Source organism: Triturus cristatus, chromosome 4_1 (assembly GCF_964204655.1).
Source record: "Triturus cristatus chromosome 4_1, aTriCri1.1, whole genome shotgun sequence".
NCBI lineage: Eukaryota > Metazoa > Chordata > Amphibia > Caudata > Salamandridae > Triturus > Triturus cristatus.
Genome location: NC_140585.1, coordinates 402,801,754 through 402,819,901, shown reverse-complemented (window position 1 = coordinate 402,819,901; position 18,148 = coordinate 402,801,754). Strand labels below are relative to the sequence as shown.

General features: G+C 45.1%; 1 protein-coding gene across 10 annotated transcripts in view; it reads right to left on the bottom strand.

Moving 5' to 3' along the window:
- PACSIN2 (protein kinase C and casein kinase substrate in neurons 2) overlaps positions 1 to 18,148 on the bottom strand; it is a 595,050-nt gene that overhangs the window by 146,791 nt on the left and 430,111 nt on the right. For all 10 annotated transcript variants that reach the window (XM_085652484.1, XM_085652485.1, XM_085652482.1 and 7 more), the window contains one exon: positions 17,649 to 17,804. In XM_085652484.1, the coding sequence (XP_085508610.1) occupies positions 17,649 to 17,804 (156 nt within the window). The remainder of the gene's footprint in view (positions 1 to 17,648; positions 17,805 to 18,148) is intronic.

Here is an 18,148-nt window from a genome sequence, read left to right as displayed (position 1 = left end):
ATACAACAGACCAGGTATGAATTTGGGTTTTTCAATGCGCTTTGAATGGAATCAATAATTAGAGAGATTAGTTCTCCTCAACCTCTACTCTCATACTATCTTTTTAGAAAATGAACACGCGATCTCGCGAATTCCCAACCAAATACTAAAAAAGGTATCGTATACCTCACTTTAAGTTCAAACTACTATCTATTGATTACGCAACGTGCAAAATTTTGATACCTTCTCCTTTTCTTTTTACAGTTTACCCCTGATGAAGGGACCATGAATGTCCCGAAATGCATTGGGTGCTTGTATTTGTAATTTGATTGCCTATTTTTTGTTCAACAATTTTGTACAAGTGTACACATATTGAATGACCATGTATATCGTGTAACCACAGAAATTCATATCTAAAAAATGTATATGATCACTGTGAATTGATGTGAAAAGAATTAAATGTTTGAAATAACTTTATAGCAGTGCATATTGCAGTCCTAGTTATATCCATACTAGGCCACCCCCCTCAGACTGTCACTAGAGCCAGTGCTGACAATTAAGTGTCGAGCACCAGAAACCACCGGCTCAGATTAAGCATTGCATTAATTAGGACCAAATGGCCTTTTATGAACCATTATTTCTTTGCAAAACAGATAAAGCTTTGCGGCATCAACTATTGCTCATTACTCAGAATCAGGGCCTTAGGTCGTTGAACGCAATAACTTTAGTATCATATGCAATCTCAACTCCGACTACTAGAAATTCTTTTCAAAATATCTCTTTTCATCTCTGAAAGTAAAGGCTGTGCAAAAAGCATATTATTGTGTGATCCTTCTCTTTCGAATCACCACTAACATCTCACTTTCACAAAGTTTCAGGCGTTTCATTCTGGCTAATGTCCAACGTACATGAAAGTATATTTTGTTGCATAAGCTTCCGTGGTATATCAATGTTCACCTTTGGAATGCTTTATACAATCTTATTCTATTAATTTAGTGACATTTGCACATTCAGGTCTTTCTTTGAGTGAATCATACTTTTCTCAAATTAATTCTTTGTGCAGGATAGTTTAGCTTATAGAATATAGATACACAATGGTTTAGAATGTTTCCATCCAGAACATTTTTGTGAGGGCATTCGTTAGATGAGGCAGGTGCAGTTTCACGCAGTCTAAGTTAGCTAAGTAGCTCTTTCAATCTACATGCAAACGCAGGAGTCTACATTTTCTAGACCATATTTGTTTTACAAAGCTTGAATAATTCCTCGCCTTGTAAATACACCCTGATGCCAGAGTGGATGCGAAAACTCAAAGTAGAGCTCCTGTGTGCCGGTAGGTGGTGCCGTGCAGCTTCACGCCCATATCGTTCCACTCGGAAGTGACAAAGAGAGCAGCATATAAGGGCCACCCATGTAAAAAGAGACCATTCAACAAAATGGGGAGGTGGGACGGCAGTGAGGAATGTGTGGTTAGACAGCGTATCCACCAGAAACAGCGCTACCAAGGGTAACTTGTTTGTCTGATGGATACTTCTAACTGTAGATTCCTCAGCTTGTGAATCAATACCAAAGCAGTAAATCCCAAGGTGTAAGATGTGTTGAATAACTCAGATCAAATAGTCCTGCAGAACTGAACGGGCAAAATGCCCACCTTGATGGACCGGAGTGTTGAGGCAATAGTGCTTTGTGAACATGTACACTGATGTCAACCTAGCAGGCTGCTAAATATCCAGGGCTGGCACTCCACATGCCTACTCAGTGGCAGTAGCCTTAGCTCTGGTGGAATGAGCCCTCAGACTTTCAGATCTTAATACAGACAACTAGTTATCGTGAAATGGTCCACTTCAGTGCCGGCTGCCCTTCTTTGCTTTAGATAACACCACCCAGGGCTGATCATCCACCTGATATTTCTTTGTACGATCAAAGGAAAAGCTCTGGGCTCTTTTGGGGTCCAAGCGATGGAGTCTTTCCTCCTTTTTCAAGGGATGAGGAGGAGGAAAGAAGGTCAGAAGAGGGATAGCTTGCCAGACATGAAAAGGCATCACTACCTTTGACAGGAATGAAGCTCAAGTTTTTAATACCAGTTTGCCTGGAAAAAAGATAGTCCTTCAAACGTAAAAAGGCTGAGAGGACTGGCAAGTAACCTTTATCAGAGTGCACTTCTAGTCCTTGACTGGCCAAAGATAAAACAAACAAGTCATTCGCCATGTTTGCTTGCAAGAGGTCCGTCTGGTCAGTGCCGAATTAAGCCATAAACTTATCCCAGCTCCCAGCATCCACTGATTTTGTGTGAGGGTGCCTGGCTTCCAGGATTACATCAATGACCTCCGAAGGGAACAGTATGCGTCTCTGCAAGAGAAATATTTTGGGAACTTTAGTGTTCAAAAGCATTTACATTGTGCGTTCTTGGTGGTGGCAAATAGATCATGTCAGGGTTCTCCCCATTGTTGGAAGATTCCCGGCGCCTCCTCTGGCTGTAGCTGCCATATTTGATCTGGTAGGCATTGCCGTCTGAGTTTATCCATCCTGGTGTTAAGAAATTCCCACTAGGTGGTTTGCTACCAGAAAGATGATGTGATGCCAGTCATTTCCAGAGGCCCAGAGCCTCCTGGCACAGGACCCCAACCAGCCCTGCTTGCTGCAATACAACGTAGAGGTGGTGTTGTCCATCAGAACTTACAATAGCCTCCCTTTGATGATTGAAAAGGTGGCCCTCAAACCCAAACAAACTGCCTGCAACTCCAGCAAACTGATGTAATGGCGGATCTCCGCCCGAGGCCAGATTCCTCTGATCCCCACCTCTACCACAGCACCTCCCCAACCGAGTACTGACACATCTGTTACCACTGTTAACACTGGATGGGGTAGGGAGAGAGTCTGCTGCTGGCTCAGTTGTAATCGAGCAGCCTCCACAGATTTTCTGCAGTCTCAACTGACGTCTGGATAGAATCTGACAGGCTTTCCTGGTGCTGGGCCCAATGAGATGTCCGATCACTGTAGAGCTTGCGTGTGCCATCTGAGATGGTTGGCAAGCAGAATGCATGAGGCCTGTAGATCAAGAAGCCTCCAAGTTATCCTCACTGAGACCCACAACAGAGGCAGAAACATCAGGATCATAGCCCGAATGTCCTGGACTCAGAGATCCTGAAGGAGATTCTGAAAACACACCAGTTTCAGGATGGATTCGATGAAAGAAAGCCTCTGCAAAGGAATCATGTACGACTTTGGCAGGTTGATTCAGAACCCAAACAAAGTGAGGAGGCTTGCTGTTGTCTGGAGTTGGTTTGCGACTGTCTGTGGCAAGCCTACCTTCAATAACCAGTCGTCGAGGTAGGGGAAGACGGGTACCCCATACCCCTGAAAATGGGCAGCGACCACCACCATTGTGAATACCTGGTCAGCACTAGTGAGGCCAGAGGGGAGCATGGCAAATTAAAAGTGCTCATGGCCCACCTTGAACCACAGGTAGTGCCTATGGGCCTACAGGACAGAAACATGAAAATAAGTGTCCTGCAGGTTTAATGCCACCATCCATTCTCTGGGATCTAGGACAGAAAGAACTTGGGCCAGCGTGACCATCTTGAGTTTGTCCTTTCGCAGGCCGTTATTCAGAGGGTGAAGTTCTCACACAGGACAAATGCCTCAGTCCATCGTCAGAACAAGGAGTGAGCGAGTGACATTTATAAAGCGATCGACTGCAGCGGCATCTTGGCGCTAGGAGTGACTTGTTTCCGTTGCTCACGCTTGACCGAGGTTATTGCGGAGGTAAAAGCCAGGTCTGAACCAATTTCCTAAAGAGAAGCCAGTTAGACTGAAGTCTAATAGTGATACGTAGGACGTAGCGGGAATAACAAACATGCAGTGCCCACTTCCGAGGAGGGGACCCGCTCTGGCCAAAAATACTGGCACTTCCTGGCACGAAACAGAAAGACGGACCTCTAAAAGCTGCTTTCATGTAGGTGGAAGGTGGGGCTGGTCGAAAGGGAATGGCAGGGTGTAACCCCATTGGACAATTTGAAGGCCTCATGTCTGATGTGATGCCCTCCCAACTTTGAAGGTGGCTAGTCCATTAGTTGTGTGTCATTAAGGGCACACTAAAGAGGTTTTGAAGTTGCTGCTGGAAGTGCAGGTGATTTGGATATACACTGCCCCTGATGGACTGGTTGTTGTCTGTTGCGGTCACGGCCTGACCTTGAAAGGGCTGGGAGGCCAGTTATGTGGGTGGCAGGGCCAGACGCTGCTGACATCCCAAGCCCCCGGCATATCACCAAAAAGGGATAAACCAGTCAAAGGAATGACAAACTGGTTCGGAAAGGCCCGAGGTGTGCGCCGTGGCCCAGCTCTTTAAAATACTCCAGGGCAGCGCTCGCTTTTTTGTCAAAGAGGAGGAACCGTCAAAAGATATGTCCATTAGTTTATGCCTGAACATTCTCGGAGAAGCCAGTGGATCTCATGCATGCACGGTGCTGAAACACCATGCTTCTCCTAATAGTTCGTCCTGTACAATTAGTGCTATCAAGGCCTGATCGAATGACAAACGTAGCCGCATCCTGACCAAGCTTTATGGTCTGGGCTAAGGAAGCCAGTAAGTCTTCTAGAACCACCAGTAAGATCTCATCAACCATGTCCCAGAAAGAGCAAGGCTGCCCATGAAAACAGCGGGAAAGAAAGGTTCACTTAACCATCAAACTCCAACGATTCGAAGAGCAGCAAAAGAAATTGGGATTATCCATAGCTGGTCTATGGCAATGTGGGACTTGGTGACTCACTGGCGGGTCAGAACATAGTTTAGTCGAAGTGCTAAAGAGCAGTTGCTTCCTGGCCAGGCTTAAGGACCTCAAGAAGGATTAGGTTTTACCTTCACAGTAGGGAGGTAGAGGTAAAGGACTTCAGTAGCTCTCCTAGTGACTGTAGCAAAGTATTTATTTTCCCCAGTTGCTAGCCCATAAGGGTAAACAAACCCTATTATCGGGTGAGGCATCCAATGCACTGGCACCTTCAGAATCTATGGCTCCCTATAAAAAAGGATTATTTTTAAGGCCATGGTTTTAATGTATAAGGCCTTGCACGACGCGGGTGCAGTATACCTCAGAGAGAGGATTAATGAATACATTCCATCACATACCTTGCATTCCTCCTCCACTCGCCTGGCAAGTGTGCCCTGGGCCAACTGACTTAGAGAGTGGGCGGGAGATTTTTCTCTTACCTAGGGTGCTTACCTGGAACAAACTCCCGAAAGACCTCCGCATGGTCAGCAATCTCGCTGCCTTCAAGAGGAACCTGAAGACATGGCTTTTTATGCAGTCAACATAGGTACCCTGGTCTGTCGCCCTAAGCATTAGCGCCGGGAAACACTGCTGAGCAGCTGTGCGCTTCAAAAATCAGGATAACATAACATATGTACCAGTTATCCTCTTCACAGGGTGGCGCAAACTCATCCCCATGGTTATCTCCACATGGCTGATTCTGGTTGGAGTTCAAGCCAAAAAAACCAAGTTACTTACCTTTGGTAATACTCTTTCTGGTAGAGACTATCTAGCACCAGATTCCTCATCTTTTGAATATCCCTCAGCATCCGGCTGGTTCCAGAAACTTTTCTGCAGAACCTCTACAAGCTGGTAGGTGGTGCCATGCGACTACGCACTGATGCAGTTCCTCGCTGGAAATGATGTGCAAATCCTATACAGGTGCCACAATAGCACGCCGAGGTCAGTTGTTTTCAGGAGTGTCTGCGCCCTCAGACACAGAGCCCCAAAAACAAATTGGTGTGGCCAATAGGCAAATTCCTAGACTTGGGATCTTATTAAATGATAGAGGTCAATCAGAACCAGTAGACTCGGAGGGTCAAAGAGAAATCTGCAGCTAGATATAGTTTCTACCAGAAAGAGCATTCCTGAAGGTAAGTAACTTGCTCTTCTGATAGAGACTTCAAGCAGCAGATTCCTCTTCTTTTGATTAGATACCAAAGCAGTACCTTACTTCAAAATATGACCCAGCACTATATAAGGGTGATAGGGTGATGTCAGGCACAACACGTTCAATATGGTAATTGCCCAATCTCACATAATATGATGGTACCCCTTCCTGATATATATATATATATATGTATATATACACACACACACACTGTCTTCAATCAGACTGTTATGTGCCATGACCTCACAATGGTCCATGATTTAGATAAACACATCCCTTTAATCATAAACTCATTTTCAAAATGCAATTTTGCTTGTAGCCAAAGCGTTTAATTCCCTTGAAGGTTCTTTAGGGCTTAGGTTTTGTTACAGTGAATCTTCATATAATTGTTCCCCATATAGGCTAAGTCTACATTACATCCTGTTATGTCATGAACCCGTTTGCAGGTTCAAATGACACTTCACAATCGGCGTGCTCTCACTGTAACAAAACTTAACCTTAGGATGACTTTGGCTTTGTCAGCCCTCATCTTCTTGAGAACTCGCGGCAGGAGTGGTATTGGTGAGAAGGCATACAGGAGGTCCAAGTTTCACTTGAGGCGGACCACGTCTCAAAGTGAGAGATGCCTTGAAAATTCCAATGCGTAGAAGCATTGACATTGCGCATTCTCGGTGGTGGGCAACAGGTCAAGGCAAGGTTCTCACCATTCGAGGAAAAGTCAGTGTGCCACCTCTGGGTGTAACTGCCACTCATGATCCACTAGGGCCCAATAGCTGAGCTCGTACATGCGGCCATTCAATGACCTTGCCAGGTGATTCACCACCAGGAAGATCCCTTGGTTGTCTAGCCAGTTCCAGAGGCGAAAGGTCTTCTGGTTCAGGGTCCGTGACCTCACACCCTACTGTTTGTTGCAGTACCACATGGTGGTACTGTTGTCCATGAGCTGAGCAACTGACCAGCCTGCCTATGATGAATAGAAGGAAGGCTTTTAACACCAAGAGGATATCCTCCTCCACTCCAGGTTGAAATGGAGTCAGGACTCCGCCGGATATCAGAAGCCTCTCATATCCACCTCTCCCAGACTGCCACCACAACTCAGAAGCGATGCATCAGTTGTGGGTGGGGAAGAGAAAGGGGTCTAACGCTGATCAAATTGTGGTCAGTTAACAATCCACTGAAGATCTTTGCAGTGTCCTCCAAAATCTGGACATGTTCAGAGAGGTTCGTTTGTTGTTGGGCCCACTGAGACTTCAGATTCTGCAACTGCCACCTGGCATGCTCTACCAGCAGGATGCAGGAGGCCATCAGTCCCATCAGCCCGAGTCGATCTCCCTGAAATCCAAAATTGAGCCTGAAAGATCAGAATCGTAGCCTGAATGCCCTGGGTTCTCTTTTCTAGAAGAAAGGCACGGAACCAAACTCCAGAATGGCTCTTATAAAGAGGAGCATCAGCGAAGGAGTCCGGTATGACATCAGCACATTGATAGTGAATCCCAAAGATTACAGGCGGTTCGCCATAGTCTAGAGGTAGTTCATGATTGCTGGGGCAAACCAGTCTTCAACAGCCAGTCATCGAGGTAGAGGAAGAATGGGACCCCTAACCATCGAAGATGTGCTGCCACCATTGCCTTCAGTTTTGTGAACACTCAAGGGGCACTGGTGAGACCAAACGGGAGCACAGTAAACTGAATATGCTCCTGTCCCACGACAAACCGAAGGTAGCACAGATGGGTCTACAGGACAATTATATAAAAGTAGGGGTCCTGCAGGTCCAACATCACCATATCCAGGGTTGAGGGCAAACAAGACTGGGCTAGTGTGAGCATTTTCAATTTTTCCTTCTGGGGGAAGGTACTGAGAGGGCGCAGGTCTAAAATTTGACGAAGGTCTCTGTCCTTCTTGGACACAAGAAAGTAGCGGGAATAACAACCACGTCCTACTGCTGGCGCGACACCCTCATGACGACCATTTGGCCAATAGGACTTCCACTCCCTGCTGCAAAACAGAGAGATGGTCCTCTGTCTGTCTTTGGGAGGGGTGGGGGGCGGTGGAAGGTGAGCAGTGCTGAAGGAAGGGAAGGGTAGTATATAGCCCTGCCAAACAATTTACAAAACTCACCGCCTGATGTTATAGCCTGCCGACCCAGAACTAATTGTTGTAGGCCTGCCAACTCACATGACACCACCCAGTGTTACACAATATCAGCTCCTTTCACACGGTTACATGTGAGGAGTCGATATCACATGGTGGTAGACAATGTGTGTTGGAAAACCCTATGGAGCGTGTTTCCAACTCACATTGTCTTGCAATCTCCCCAGGCCATAAGCGGCAGCCTTCTTTGTGGGTTTGGGGGGGAGGAGAGGGGTTTGGGGGGTTTACAGTGGGTAGGTCACAGACAGTGACCTGAAGAAAGTCCCGCCCCTCTACTAGTCATGCCCCCTCCTAGGCACTTTTATTGGTGTAGGGGCAATGCATGCAAGGTCCTGCCCACTCTCCAGGCTCTGCCCCATCTTAGTACAGTCCCCTCACACGGTGAGACTTTGTTTGAGTTTGGCAGGTCTATTGTCATATTCGGCCTTTGACTGGGTGACTGTGGTCCCCTAAGGGCACGCTAAAGGGGTTTGGCAGGTGGAGTTGCAGGAGTAGTAGTAGACTGAGCAGGCTGTGGAGCTTGACCACAGAGGTGGTAGGGAGGACAGCAGCAAGTGCAAAACTGCTGGACGCCATGCTGGGGGTCGATTGATTTATGGTATGGGGTAACTCTCCCAAAGCGACGAAAGGAACGGTAGGGATGATGCGGCTGGAGAGGTAAGGCAGATAAGCCCATGGAGCGCGATATGGCCCTGCTCTCCTTGAACCACTAAAAAGCAGTCTGCCTTGCCCACAAACATACGAGTCTTGTTGAACAGCACGTCTGTGAGGGATGACTGGACATCACTTTAAAAACTGGCGGACCGCAGCCAAGTGTTGCGGTGAATAGTGACACTGGGGCCAATGGCTCGCCAAATAGAATCTGTGGTGTCCAAGATACAAAAAATTGTGAACACGGCTGTGTCACACCCATCCTGTATGGCCTAGGTGAGAACCGGTCGGAAATCGAAAGTTGACCTGGGAGGACTTGAGCCACAGAGTCCCAAAGGGCGAGGAAATAGTGCACTGAAAGAAGTGGAAAGAAGTCAGAGCCTGGAACAGAGTGGATTCGGAGATTCTAACAAAAGCTCTGACCACCGTTTCCATACCCATTGCCAGTAACATGGATGAGGCTGCATTGTCCTACAATAAATGGCTCACGCAGGCCTGTGCAGACCTCGCTCCTCCCAAACAAGCCGTCTTTAAAAGAACGGTGCCTTCAGCCCCCTGGTACTCGAGCGATCTCAAAGTGCAAAAATGTACTTGTAAGAGATTGGAACGTAATTGGAGGAAGGATTATACTGAAAAGGAAAAAGTGCTATATCTGACAAGCTTAGCAATTTACAAACGCATGTTACGAGAAGCAAAACAAAAGCCTTACGTTGCCCAGATTTCAGCAGCTAAAAACTCAACGAAAGAGCTTTTTTCCACCATTACTAAGATAACCACAGTTATATCGGCCACCGTCCCGTCTAGCACAGAGCTTTGTGAAAAAATTGCCTCGATTTTTTCAACCAAAGTAAACAACATTTTTACCAGTCTTAGTGACTCAATTAGGACTGAGCAGGAGTCCGAGCAAGTGGCCAATGAGGGGGCCATCTCACCGGTCATCCTGGAGGCGTTTAGTCCTCTTACCCTACAAGACACCCTGGACCTTCTGGCTAAAACCAACTCAGGGTCCCTTCTGGACCCTTGCCCTTTGAGAATCATTAAACTGGCGTCTGTGCCTATAGCCAGCCACCCAACGCCTATTTTTAACTGCATGTTTGAAGGAGGAACTTTTCCTAAAGTTTGGAAGGAGGCCTCTATTCTCCCTCTGCTGAAAAAACCCAGCCTGGATCCATCTGATCCAAACAATTTCCGACCAATCTCCCGTCTCCCCCTTCCAGCCAAACTGGTGGAGAGGGCAATGAACCTACAACTCACAGCCTTTGTGAAGAAATCCTCTGTGCTGGATGCCTCCCAGCACGGTTTTAGGGAGGGGCACAGCACCGAATCCGCTCTGATCACAGCTACAGAACAGATCAGGTCAGCGGTGGATCAGGGCGGCAGAGCGGCCTTGATCCTTTTGGATCTATCGGCCGCGTTGGATACGGTCCACCACGGCCTGTTGATGAACCGTTTGAGGAAAGAGGGTATTCAGCAAAAAGCATGGGAATTGCTGAACTCCTCTCTCTCTGAGCGGAGTCAAACAGTAGCCTTAGGAAATTTCTCATCCCGTCCTTTTTCCCTGCCTTGTGGGGTCCCGCAAGGGTCCTCACTAAGTCCCACACTGTTCAACGTCTATGTAGCCTCCCTTGCTCCCATCATTAGAGGCCACGGTTTTAGTGTCACCTCGTATGCGGACGACACGCAGATCGTCGTGTCTCTACTCCCCGGACGTGAATTGGGGATGGACCACAATTTCCAGGCCTGTATGTCGGAGGTGGCCCACAGGATGGCAAGCAACTGCCTCAGGCTAAATTCAAACAAGACCGAGGTTATGCTGTTTGGGAACAACCCTAGTTTCTGGACCCCGTTATGGTGGCCCCAGGAACTGGGGGCCCTTCCCAGCCCGGTTAATAAAGTAAAAAATCTCGGGATGGTGATGGACGACAAACTCACCATGGCACTACAGGTTAAGGCAGTAGCTTCTAAAACAGGCTTTATTCTAAGAATGTTGAAAAAGATTTTGTTTTTGCTCCCTTATGAAAGCCGACAATTGGTGGTCATGGCCCTAGTAACTTCCAGGCTCGATTACTGCAATAGTCTGTATCTGAATATACAGGAAAACTTGCTGCACAGACTACAGCTATTGCAGAATGCGGCTGCCAGACTGCTAACTGGCATCCCAAAATTTTCTCCCATATCCAAGGCCGTCCGTGACCTACACTGGCTTCCAATTAAAAGCAGAGTCCAGTTTAAGTCTCTGTGCCTGGTCTTCAAGGCCTTGAATGGAGAAGGCTCTGATTACCTTACTAAACGTTTTATAAGGTACGTTCCTGCCCGGCGTCTTCGCTCATCTGAAGCCAGTTTTATTACGGTCCCAGTCATAAAAAAAGCCCGCTGGGGAGGACGTAGTTTTTCCTACGTGGCAGCCAGGCTTTGGAATGAATTGCCACTCCACCTGAGACGTATGGAGAATCTATTGCATTTCAGGATAGCATTAAAAACCTGGCTGTTTTCGGTGATTAATTCGGCTAAAGGATCAGGGAGTTGTTGACAGCGCCAGGACACCTACTTGGTAATCACGCGTTTTACAAATCACCATAACATAACACTAGCAGGCAGCTGGCATTCACTGACCTGAGCACCAAGCTGGTGGGTGACATAACTCTCTTCCTGAATATCTCCACCCATTTCGACTCATCAGGGGCAGAAGTCAGGAATATTTTGGGGGTAGTTACTTGCATCACCAAGAAATTAGGTGAGGGTTGCTAAGACAAAAATGCAAAATCGCATGGGGCAGTGCAGTGGCTTTGAATACTTTAGCAGTTGACTGGGGGTTGCCAGAGCAAGGTTTGGCCCATGCCCTCAACTAAGTATCTGTACGGGCCTCGTTAAATGGCAAAAGGGGCTCAGTGTCTTAGTCAGCTGAAAAACCTCAGGTAGCACAGATGGGTCTGAGGGACAATTATATGAAAGTAGGCGTCCAGCAGGTCCAACATCAGCATCTCCAGGTTTGAGGGCAAACAAGACTGGGCTAGTGTGAACATTTTCAATTTTTCCTTCTGAGGAAGGTACTGAGAGGGTGCAGGTCTAAACTTTGACGAAGGTCTCTGTACCACTTAGCCTGAGCAACATATTGATCCAAATTAGAGTGAAACTGGAATTGAATAATTCCTTACCACTTCCTATGTTCTGTTCTCAATTCATTTGTTTAAACATTTTTAAACTCTGCAGCAGAGGGTGTTTGACTTTAAATGATCAGCTGGGAAAAAAACCAATGTGTAATAAGGTCCAACATGGATCATTACGGTTCAACCCAGACAGGAGTCTATTTTTGCTGTAGCCACAGTACTTCGCTTGCCTGTAAAGTTTTGAGATAATGTTTAATATTTGGCCAACCAAGTCTTTCTCATCTTTGCGCAGTATGCAATTTCTTCATTTAAAGTAAGGATTTTTTTGCCTTTTGATATCAGATCTTTAAGTTTTCTTCTATTGAGATATTTAATTATCATCAACTTTATCAGTGTGATATAAAAAGCATACATTAACTTGCTGTAGATTTTTGATTGTTCTATCTGAAAAAGAATTACACATATAAAGTTACATATATGGGAGTAAGAGTCTTTAGGTTGCTCAGTCAACAGAGCTGGTTGTATGCTTTAGAAAATAAGATTGCAGGATCCACAGCTCTTAAAACCTTTAGCCTCCGGAATAAGGACCAAGAGACTAGTCAAACAGAATATAAAAACTACTGGCATCCAAAATAAGTAATAAAGAGAAACGAATGAGACTGAAACATCCAGCATATAAATATCTATTACCCTTCAGATAAGGATTATTTTTTTTTCATCATTACTGGCTGTGTTGATGGTGAGGTATTATGTGCACATGAAGTTCTGAAAGAAAGAAAACTATGCTATGTAAGTGTTATATATGCCAGGAGCACTACAAGAAAAAACCAATTAGCCCGGAGGAAGAGTACCTCAATCAGTAAAGGAATAGTCGAGAAGTAGACTGAGACATGCATATAACAATTTGGCAGACAGCCACAGAGAATATAACCAACCCAGATTTATAACCGATGCAGAAATACGAACAGATGGAATGACACAGGGTACACCCAGGAGTTGGACAGAGAAAAAGGGAGACAAGAACAGAAAAGTAAACAAATGCAAAGTCAGACCTGAAAATACAGCATAAATAGCATACACAGAGATCGAGAAGAAGAGAACTGAAAACAGTCGGTAAATGAAAGGGAAAAGAGGAGGACTAAAACAACAAGAGAATGACAGAAGTAAAATACCCAATAGAACAAGTTACTTACCTTCGGTAGCCATAGACCCTCCAGCCTAGGTGCCAATTACAGTGCAATTGTTACATAATGGTATCATAGTGTAGAAAAAAACCCAATTAGAACAAGTTACTTACTTTCGATAACACTCTTTCTAGTGGATACTTTATTTAACCACAGATTCCTCATCTTAGCATACTACCCAGGCGCCAGAGTGGATCTAGAAACATTTATTCAGCAGTGTTCTGGAAAACCACTATGTGGCACCTTACAGGTCTGCGCTGACTCCATATTGCACCGGAAGTGAAGGAGCACAGCCACATATAAGCTCCGCTGCTGCACGCTGATGTCAGTTTTTTATTTTTTTGCTCTCCACATCCTCAAGACGTGGATCATCAACTAATATTGGTAACAAGTGCTAACTTGAAACCTCTTCAGATGTTAAAAAGAGGCAACTCCACTAAGGAGGGAATTGTGAGGGCAGGGAGGAATCTGTGGTAAGATTATGTATTCATCAAAAAGGGCTCTACCAAAGGTAAGTAACTTCTGATGGATACATCTAACTGCAGATTCCTCAACTTACAATAGATACCAAAGCAGTACCTCCCGGGATGGAGGGTCTGTCTAGTGGACTCAGACCAAAAAGTGCTGACCACCAAGAGAGTAAATTGATATTACAATTGAAGCGTGCTGTCAAGGCAGTAGTGTTTTACGAATGTGTGCAATAATGTCCATGTCACAGCCTGTCAGATGTCAAGGACAAGCACTCCATAAGGAAACAGTGGTAGCTGCCTTGGCCCTGGTAGAATGGGCTTTCAGACCTACCACAGGCTACTTCTTGACCCGTCTGTAGCAGATATAAATGCAAAGAACTATCTACCTGCACTGCCTTCCCTTTCCTCGCTCCCGAGAACCTCACAAAAAGCTGCTCCGGCCATACTGTGTTCTTTGGTACAATCAATGTAAAAGTTTGAAGCTGTTTTTTATGTCTAGCCAATGGAGTCTCTTCTCATCTATTGAGGGGCAAGGTGGAGCAAAGAACACTGGCAGACTGATGCAGTCAAGACAAATAGGGACCAATTCCTGTGGCACAAACCCACACATGGAGATGAAGTACAACACCAGTACTGACTGCACTACCCAGGCAATCTGTATCAAGTCCTACACAGAAAACTTATTTAGCCCTATTCCTGTCCATAATGAATTTTCGGGGCCAAAGAGGTCCTACGGTCTTCCAGGACTGCCAACAAGATCCCACTGGACATGTCCCACAGGTCATGTGTATACCAATTCAGTAAACGAGCAACATTTACTGACCACAGTGCTAGTCTGGTGGAGGAAAATATATGTCTCCCCGTAAGCCTCAATCCCCTAAGAATCCCTCTCTAGAGGAGTGTTTGAGAATGAGCGGAGATTCATTTTACTGGTGTTGGCCTGTACAACAAGGCTCCTTGGAGTAGAATGAATAGTAAGAAAATCAGCGTCGCCAGGAGCCAGTCTGTGAGGCTTGCTACCTGCCTAATTACAGATAGGAAGGAGCAAAGCTTGAACCAAGGGACCATTAAAGTATAAGCGAGGACCTCATTGAAAAGAAGGAAGGGCGCACAGGTAGCAAGTCCAGGCTGAAAGATTTCTGACAGGATGTATATTTTGGTCTCAACTTAAGACCTCTGTAGATTCAGTGTCTCAAATGCCTTCTGGAATACCACTGCAAAAAGGGTAGTGTCTTTTGTTGGTGGTCAAAGTGGCGAGCTAAGCCCTAATTGAGGAGAGGTGTCAAGCCCACTGACATTTTGTAAATCCATGAAGAAGGCATTAACCACTTAATGAAGGGAAGAAAGCCATAAGCATTATCCAAATCCTGGCTTGTCTCTTGCTCTAGCATATAGTCAGAGTCCGAGCCAAAAAGACAATGGAGCTTCTGCTGACGTGTACGACATGGCAAAGGCATTGGGTCAGATTATGGCTGTATGATGATGCATTGAACTTTTGAGATTTCATAGTGCGATATCGGTTCAGACTGACTCAAACTCAGTTGAGAGTACGTTATCCACATCAGTACATTATCCTCTTCCAGCACCAGTGACATCGGTACCGAGTTAATGTGGAAGGAACAAGCGTGAGTCTCAGAGCCTGAGTGAAAGTCTGTACCGGTTTCCGTATAGGCCACATAACAAGGTTCCTAGGGGTCAGACAGTGCAGATGAAGGGTCCACCAGTGGTAACCTGACTATCCTTGGGGCCCAAAGACACACCAGAGAGAGCCGAAGGTACACCAATAATTTGCAGCATGGCCTCCATGAAGGCTTCAATCTGCTGCAGTGTTACTGATTGCCCAGGAAACTTAGAGCGCACCAGGATCAGTTGAGGAATTGGATCCGTGAGCAAAGACCTTAAAGATGTAGGACTGATATTGTGATGCCCTCGGGCTTTCCCATTGGGTTCAGAGTGGCAGGGTGGATTTGAGTTCCACTTCACATTCTTATGGCTCCGCTTGAACTTTGATTTTGAGCTACTGGAGTACTTTAAGCCTGAAGTATAGAACTCACAGAAACAGCCTTGGGAATGGGACCAAGACCGTGCCCACGTATTGGCGTGGGACTTGCGTGAAGGCAGCAGCTTATTCTTAAGTATGGCAACGTACACCTTCGCCTCCCAGTCCTGGATCCCCTTAGGGTAAATGAGAGCACATTTATCACACAACTTTAAGTCCTAACCTAAGCTCAGACACCAAAGACACACCTGAATGCAGCTACGTTTTGAGAGGGATCATTGTTCCCTAGCACACTGGAATTCTTTTTATGAGTCTTCGGAAAACTGACAGGATTGGGAACAGAGATCCAGATCCACATGCTCAACTTTGGAATGTAGAAATGATAGGACTAGGCATGAAGGGACGAAACACACAGCAATTTACCTGGTCTGCTAACAATGGGGTGATAATCAAAATGGAATACAAGGCACAAGTTGCTAAAATCCTATATTGTAAATCAGTATATTCTTGGGGAGAATCTTTGGTAGCCATATAGATAACAAAAGCCTCGGAGCCAATTAACTGTAATTGTTACATAACTGTATCAAAGTGCAGTTGCAAGAATTAGAAATAAGTAGAAAGATGAAAAGGCGGGACTATGTTATCCTCTCTTTCCATCCCTGATCTCTTTGGGCAATGCTTATCCACTACACCCAAAGTTAAAAACACATGCTTGGATTAAGATCATCCATGAAAGTCCAGATTTTAGTAGGACTAAGCAGCTGCCTTCATCAGCTATACAAACGTAGGCATCTAATCCTGCTTTTTTCCCTACAGAGCATACAGCTCTGGTGACAAGGTCTACCATAAACGCCCACATGCTACTGCAAAGTGTTGCTTGCAGGGCTCCCAGGTTTTCAGATTCAAAGGCACCATAGAATGTCTCTGTACAACACATCAAGAGGCCACACAAAAGAGCCATGTCTTTGCAGCCAGAAATTCCCAACAACAGCTGCAAATGCATACACATATACTACTACAATCTGGCTACCTAACATCCAAAAGTCTGCAAAAACTCACTTCTGTGTATCTGATCACAGTCAAACCTCACACCGCTACCAAAAACCGTCTGAAGTTCAGACTATGATAACCAAATGGGCTTTTGCCACTAATTAAACTCAAGGGCAGATATGGCTTTCTCCTGTGAAGGCCCTCCGAGTTCTGAAATTCACTAACTGTTGACATTTGCCATTCCCAGTCTCTGACAACTTGTTTCTTTTTGGGCATCATAAGAGCAGTGACAAGAGACCTGCATGGGCGTAGTGTGCATAAAACAAATATAATTAGTTAGTTCCTCAGACAATCAGTCAGACTAATACTATGTTCTCTGACATTTCAGGGTTAAGAGCCAGACCTATTGAAATGTCTGACAAATAGAATTATAAACCTTTTGGTAAACAATGACTCAGCAAGTTGGAAATCGGTTTGAAGGTACTTCCCTACATTTAGAACGGATGTTATGTTTGCATTTTATATGACCTTCCCATTAAAGCAACTGTTCAGTAAATGGTCACACAGTGGACTAAAACAGTAAAGTAGTGGATTAGTAACTTTAGTCTTCTACAATAAATGCCTGCTAGACCACAAATGCCTTTGAGGGCCTTCTACCACAAATTGTCACTGACAGAGAATGCGTATCTTAAGGCATAATAGGAACAGCTTAAATTAACCATAAAACCTAAAAACAGAATGGAAAAAATAAGGAGGACTGTACATATACCAAACAGTGGCAAAACCACAGGTACTGAGAATAACGCTTGCACATCAACTAGATTCTTGTTAGATGGGTATTTCACAGTTTGAGAACCTAAGTACAGATTAAGGAAACAGCACCATACATACTACTTACCAGGTACAGTGTGAGCTTGAAAAGCAAATGCTGCATTGCAAACAATGGGGAGCCTAAGGGTAGGAGAAAAACTATGGGGGGATTTTTACTGGTGATAGGTAGCATCAAACATTTCGGTAAGTTAAGTTCAGAATGCCTTCCAGTTTCTATATAAAAAAAGATTACAGTCGTAAACTACTATAGTTTACAATAATCAGAACATGGTGAAAAAGCTTTTGGCCTTTAACATCATAAAAACTTAAGACTTGCTTGATAAGAGGTGCAATGCAAGGAAAGGAAAAGGTGGTGAAGTAGAAACATCCTGACCTTTAGGACATCTTGTTTGCTTCGTTCCACTTTATCCTGCAGTTTCTTCAGCTGTTCCGGATTAAGAGCTGGGTCTACTTTGCTGTTATTTTCTCTGGATATTGCCAGTTTTTCTTCTTTGCATGCAGCATGATATGCTTTTTTTGAACCGTCCACCTTCATTAAAATAAAATAAAAATCTTCATGTTAAACTGTGGTTTGGATACGGTTACTGTACATTGATCCTGGATGCAATATGTTTGTGGAAAGGTGGAAATAGAAAATAAATAGATGTATATTTCAGCAACACTAGCCCAGGCCCCTCCACAACTCAAATGATCAAGCCTTAAAACACAGTGCTTAGTACCAAAGAATAGACAGCAACACCCTGCCCAACAGTGCACTAACTGCTTTCTATGTTGTGCATCTTATTGGATCAAGAATTAAATTAGGAAGTGGCAAGCTAGTTTGAGTGTAGTCGCAAGCTGCATCACAAACTTAATATAACTCAGCAATTTTGC